Source organism: Scyliorhinus torazame, chromosome 13 (genome assembly GCF_047496885.1).
Source record: "Scyliorhinus torazame isolate Kashiwa2021f chromosome 13, sScyTor2.1, whole genome shotgun sequence".
Lineage (NCBI taxonomy): Eukaryota > Metazoa > Chordata > Chondrichthyes > Carcharhiniformes > Scyliorhinidae > Scyliorhinus > Scyliorhinus torazame.
Window position 1 is genome coordinate 4,449,542 of NC_092719.1, and position 6,655 is coordinate 4,456,196.

At 43.6% G+C, this 6,655-nt stretch overlaps 1 protein-coding gene across 1 annotated transcript in view; it reads right to left on the reverse strand.

Moving 5' to 3' along the window:
- Window positions 1-3,783, reverse strand: part of elapor2b (endosome-lysosome associated apoptosis and autophagy regulator family member 2b) — a 142,458-nt gene extending 138,675 nt beyond the window's left edge. The window contains exon 1 of the mRNA XM_072470945.1: window positions 3,594-3,783. Within this exon, the coding sequence (XP_072327046.1) occupies window positions 3,594-3,764 (171 nt within the window). The 5' untranslated portion in view covers window positions 3,765-3,783. The remainder of the gene's footprint in view (window positions 1-3,593) is intronic.
- Between the last annotated feature and the right edge of the window lie 2,872 nt (window positions 3,784-6,655).

The window sequence follows — 6,655 nt, forward strand, 5'->3', positions numbered from 1 at the left end:
AGATGAAACCAGATTTGAAATGAAAATGATGCACACAGAAACAGACCACATCTTTTCATATTTCATTTTGACAATAGTAAATTTTTAGACAGAGGAATGAAATAGAGCATTTAGCTCCTTGAGCGAGCCTGTCTTGCCATTCAATGAAGTCAGAGCGAACCTGTGACCTCACATCATACACCTGCCTTTGCCCAATATTCCTGAATTCCTTTGGTTAACAAAAATTTAGCAATCTCCTGGTTTAAAATTAACAACTGATCTAGCATCAAGTGTCACTTGACTAAGAGAGTTCCAAAGTTCTACCACCCTTTGTGTACAGACAGCTGTGTTTCCTAATTTCGCTCCTGTAACAGTCTGGGTGTAACTTTTGTGCAATACTCCATTCCTGGACTCCCAAACTAACGAAAACATTTCTCACTATCTACTCTATCTGCTCCGCTTCACAGCTTGAAAACTCTAATCAAATCACTCTTAACCTTCTAAATTCAAGGAAGACAATTTCTGTAATCTGTATTCATAATTTAATCCTTGTTGAAGCCACGCACCATTCCAGTCAATCAACATTGCACGCCCTTCAAGATCAATGTATTCTTCTGTACTCTCAGCACTCCAAGTGTGGTCTAACCAGGGATTTGCATAGTTTACTATGGCTCCCACCTACTTGTATTCTAATCCTCTCAATATAAAGGCAAGCCTTCCATTAGCTTCTCTGATTACTTTCTGTACCCATTCATGACATTTCAATGACCTATGTACCTGAACCCAAGTCTCTTTGGACCACCACTGTTTCCAGCGCTTCACCATTTAGAAAGCACCTTGCTCTATCCCTTTTATGTCAAAGGTAGATGACCTCTTCAACACTGGCTGAACCTCAACTGGAGCAGTGTGTTCAGCTCTGGGCACAGATTCTAGGAAAGACATGAAATGTGGAAAAGGCTTATGAAAATGTTCCCAGGGCTGCGGCACTTCGGTTGAGTTGATAGATTTGGAATGTTTACACTGGAGAAGAGAAGGTTGTTTGGAGATTTGATGGAGGTGTTCAAAGTCATGAGGGGTTTGGACAGTGTAGATAGGGAGAAACTATAAACATTGGTGGAAAATCGAGAACAAGAGAACACAGATTTAAGGTAATTGACAAAAAAAAGCAATGGTGACATGGGGGGGGGGGGGGGGGGAACTTTTTCACGCAGCGAGTGGTTAAGATCTGGAACAGCCTGCCAGAGAACATGGTGTAGGGGGGTTCAATAGAGACATTACAGAGGGAATTGGGTTATCTGAGAAATGTAATGAAATGAAATGAAAATCACTTGTCACAAGTAGGCTTCAAATGAAGTTGCTGTGAAAAGCCCCTAGTCACCACATTCTGGCGCCTGTTCGGGGAGGCTGGTACGGGAATTGAACCGTGCTGTTGGCCTGCCTTGGTCTGCTCTCAAAGCCAGCGATTTAGCCCAGTGTGCAAGGAAGAATGTGCAGGGCTATGCAAAGAAGGCCGGGGAAGACCACTCGATAAACTGCTCCTTTAGAGAGCCGGCACAGACAGGTCTGGCTGAATGGCCTCCTTCTGAGCTGCAACCATTATGTGATTCTCAAGCCTTACACTAACCTACATTGCAATCCATTTGCCACAATCATCACTGTCATTTTCTACCTCTCGATCTGAAGTTGTTTTGCGATACAATTATGATTTTCTCTGACAATTAATACTGACTATGATGTTGCTTTAAAAACTGAACAATTGGAAATGTCAACAGTAAATTACTGCAGCTTATTTTCTTAACTGATCCTTTTAACAAATTTGAGGCTTGATTTTTATGTACAATATTAGCCATAAGCCATATGGCTAAGCAGAAAGAAATCGATCTGATCATTGAGATGGCCAAGCACTGAAAAACTAGTTGTACAATTCCACACATGCACTTAAAAACTATTATGCAGAGATAACTCGAGATACATGGTCATTTCCTTCACCACATCATCAAGACTATCCAACACACATGAGTATGTGCATTAAGGGGCTGGTTTAGCTCACTGGGCTAAATCGCTGGTTTTTAAAGCAGACCAAGGCAGGCCAGCAGCACGGTTCAATTCCTGTACCAGCCTCCCTGAACAGGTGCTGGAATGTGGTGACTAGGGGCTTTTCACAGTAACTTCATTGAAGCCTACTTGTGACAACAAGTGATTTTCATTTCCATGCTTAGCCCAATATGTATTTCTCCTATTATTAGTCACTTAAGGGGTAGTATACCCATAATAATAAAAGCAAAATAATACAGATGCTGGAAATCTGAAACAGAAAATGCTGGATAAACTCAGCAGGTCTGGCAGAGTGTGGAGAGAGTAACAGGTGTTTCTAGTCGGCGGGGGGCTCTTCTGAGTTTATCCAATATTTTCTCCTTTTTATGAGCTGTAATAATGCTGTTTGCAAACTACCTCCTTGTTGTCACTATTATCTCAATTGTGCAATCTCCCCACTGTGTACTTAATTTTAGGTAAACTGAATGAAGAGCCATTGCAACAGGGAAGAATAGCATGATATTATGGCAGTGTTACAGGTGAACAGTCAGCACAGGTGCTGCCGGTTTCTCCAGGAACTGAACTTGTTGAGTAACTTTCCCCAAACACCACCTCCTGCAACACCCTCCCTTTAATGTTGCCGTTCTCGGAGAAACTAAATGGAAGTATAGTCAAACATTTAAAGGTGAGCTCAGCAAACCCACACTTAAAATCTGTCCAAACGTTTGATTCTCAATTATTTACAGATGCAAGAATGGTTTAAAAACACACACACACAAGACATAATATCCATCTGGTTTCAAGTGGATTTGCTTTAACCTGTCGGATAAACTGCACAGCTCCCACTGTACCTTGGCCAATATTGGTTGTTTAACAGAAATGTATCATCGTCTATAAGAAACCTGAGCTTTTGCTGTGTGGGATTTAAAGGACCCATAATGTTGCCAGGAAAGCTGAGGCAGTGGAAGAGAGCTTAGAGTGATAGGCAGGCAGGGCAGACTGTCTTCAATCCCTAGCCACTAGCACCAGCTGCACAGATTGTTGGTTAACCAGAATCAGGAACACACTGGGAGGGGAGAGGGAAATCTCTCCAAACTACAACTTAATTTGAACAGAGGAAATGGCATTCAGGTACTGCAGCGCACCATTAAAATGACTGGAATACTTTAGACCACAATGTCAGAAGATTAACCATTTACCAAAACGGATTTTAAAAAATAAATAACATTGAACCAAACAGAAACCAAAAACCCAGCTTACGTTCTAAGGCAGCATTCTGGAAACAGATTTGGTGTCAGAATCATCAAGTCATGGAGATCAGTGTGACAAGAGAACCAAACGGTGCGTGGTCACTGAAAAGGATTCTTTTAAATACAATGAAACAGGAGACATGGAAATAATAAATATTGCCGAATGAATTCGAGGAGATGATGATGCTTCTGGGTGAGTGGGGAGGGGGCAGAGAGATACATCCTGTGGATAAATAAATAGCATGATGTCTGTCTTCTCGCCAACACAGAGAATGCACCGTCTCTGATCACTAAATCATGGCAGACAAGAGGACAGCAGCTGGGACTCACCTTGCCACAGCCTGGCAGCCCTGCCACCGCAGCAGTGAGTGGCAGCAGAGCCAGGATGAGAGCGCTGGCAGTGCAGGATCGGCGGGCAGCCCCTGGGCACAGCAGCAGCTGGGGGCGGCTGCTCCTTCTCGCTGTCCACCGCATCGCAGAGTCACTCCGGAGCCCGCACATCACACACTCCTCCACCCAAACTGCGCGTGCCCGCCCAGGGACCAGCCGGCACGTCATGCGCGCGCCCGGCGCCCGCCCCCTGCCCTGCCTGGCGGGCACGCGCGCCGCAGCTTCCAGGCAGGGATGGGGGCGGGGGCGGGGGAGTGCTTCCTGTCCCAACTTGCAAAGTTGTGTTTGTGGGTTGTCTGCCTGTTGGAGAAATGTATATAAATAAGTGGAATAAATGCTTCATAAATGTATATAAATAAGAGGAATAGATGCTTCATAAATGTATATAAATAAGTGTAATAGATGCTTCAGAAATGTATATAAATAAGTGGTATAGATGCTGTATAAATGTATATAAATAAGAGGAATAGATGCTTCATAAATGTATATAAATAAGTGAAATAGATGCTTCATGAATGTATATAAATAAGTGGAATAGATGCTTCATAAATGTATATAAATAAGGGAAATAGATGCTTCAGTATGTATACAAAAAAGTGGTATAGATGCTGTATAAATGTATATAAATAAGTGGAATAGATGCTTCATAAATGTATATAAATAAGGGAAATAGATGCTTCAGTATGTATACAAAAAAGTGGTATAGATGCTGTATAAATGTATATAAATAAGTGGAATAGATGCTTCATAAATGTATATAAATAAGGGAAATAGATGCTTCAGAATGTATATAAATAAGTGGTATAGATGCTTCATAAATGTATATAAATAAGTGGAATAGATGCTTCATAAATGTATATAAATAAGTGGAATAGATGCTTCAGAATGCATATAAATAAGTGTAATAGATGCTTCATAAATGTATATAAATAAGTGGAATAGATGCTTTAGAAATGTATATAAATAAGTGGAATAGATGCTTCAGAAATGTATATAACTAAGTGGAATAGGTGTTCCAGAAATGTATATAAATAAGTGAAATAGATGCTTCAGAAATGTATATCAATAAGTGGAATAGGTGCTTGATAAATGTATGTAAATAAGTGGAATAGATGCTTTATAAATGTATATAGGTAAGTGGAATAGTTGCTTCATAAATGTATATAGGTATAGTAGACGTTTTGTAAATGTATATAAGTATAATAGCACAATGGTTAGCACTGTTGCTTCACAGCACCTGGGTCTCAGGTTCGATTCCCGGCTTGGGTCACTGTCCGTGTGGAGTCTGCATGTTCTCCCCGTGTCTGCGTGAGTTTCCTCCAGGCGCTCCGGTTTCCTCCCACAAATCCCGAAAGACGTGCTTGTTGGGTGAATTGGACATTTTGAATTCCCCTCAGTGTACCCGAACAGGAGCTGGGGTGTGACGACTAGGGGATTTTCACAGTAACTTCATTGCAGTGTTAATGTAAGCCTACTTGTGACAATAAAAGAGATTATTATAACAACAGATGTTTTATAAATGTATAGAAATCCATACAGTAGATGTTTTGTAAATGTATCCTGATTACAATCAGACATTGCATCTTCCCAATGTGCATCTCTTTAAAATTCAGGATCATGACACTGCCTTCCTGCCGAACAAAGTCTTTCCCAGAATATTTAACGGGTGTTATTTCCTACATCCTTCAAGTTCCAAGTCCCAAGCCAGGAAATGTAACAAGCTGAGAAGTAACTTCAGCCCTGACAATTTGTGACAAAATTTGAAATATTCCATCAGTATAAGCAACCAGAAATAAACGACTAAGTCTGTATTCTCCAGAGCTGCGAAGAATGAGAGGTGACCTCATTGAAAAGCATATTCAGAGATTTTAGATGTGCTTCTGTGACGGTGGGCGGGAGGCAGCCGCACACTGGAGGGCTCCCGCTCGGGAATAGGAATTTCAGAGTTTTAACGCCCGGTCCCGGGGGCAACAGAGGCTGAAAGGGCGGGAAGGCACAGGGAGAAGAAGTGTCCAAGTTAGGGAGAAAAACGGCCGTGGAAAAGGGGGTTAACGGAGGTCTGCCGGGGAGTGAAAAGGTCAGCGCAGGAACTGTAAGGAAAGCGGAGGCTGGAGCACCAGGGGAGGCCGCATCGCTCACAGCAGAAGAAATGACCAAGGTGATGGCTATGGAACTTGAAAAACAGTTCACAAAGCACGTGGAAGCGATGAAGAAGGAGCTGGGGGTGGTATTGGAAGTGCAGGTGGAGGAGGCGATTGCCCCAGTGAGGGCGGCGGTATCGAGCGCAGGGGCGGAGGTGCGGGAGCAAGGTGAGACACTGAAGGAAGTGGAAGAGGCATTATCGCAGCACAGTGGTCAACTCATCTCGATGGGGAAGGAGTTGCGGAGGGTGATAGAGACAACAAGTGTCTGCGAGCCAAAATGGAAGACCTGGAAAACAGATCCAGGCGGCAGAATCTGAGGATTGTGGGTCTGCCTGAAGGGGTGGAAGGCCCGAGGCCGACGGAGTATTTTGCCACGATGTTGGTGATGCTATTGTGGGAGGGGGACGATCCATCGCGATATGAACTGGATCGGGCTCATCGGTCGTGGAGGCCTATACCAAAGGCGAGGAGCCGCCAAGAGTAGTAACTCTGTGTTTCCGTAGGTACAGTGTGAAGGAGAAGGTTCTGTACTGGGCAAAGCAGAAGCGGGTGGTGCAGTGGGCTGGAGCTGGTATATGTGTATACCAGGACTTTACGGTGGAGCTGCCGAGGAGGCGGGCTGCCTTCAGCCGGGTGAAGAAGGCACTGTACATCAGTACGGTGCAGTGCGGCGTAGTAAATCCAGCTAAGTTGAGGGTGACCTACGAATCCAAGGACTTATATTTTGGGACGGCGGAAGCAGTGGAGGAGTTTGCGAAGGCAGAAGGACTGTGGCAGAATTGAGAAATGGTTGTGCACCGATATAGCCTCATGTAACTTTATTTTTTCACTGTGAGGTGGGGGCCTCCACGCTGGCCG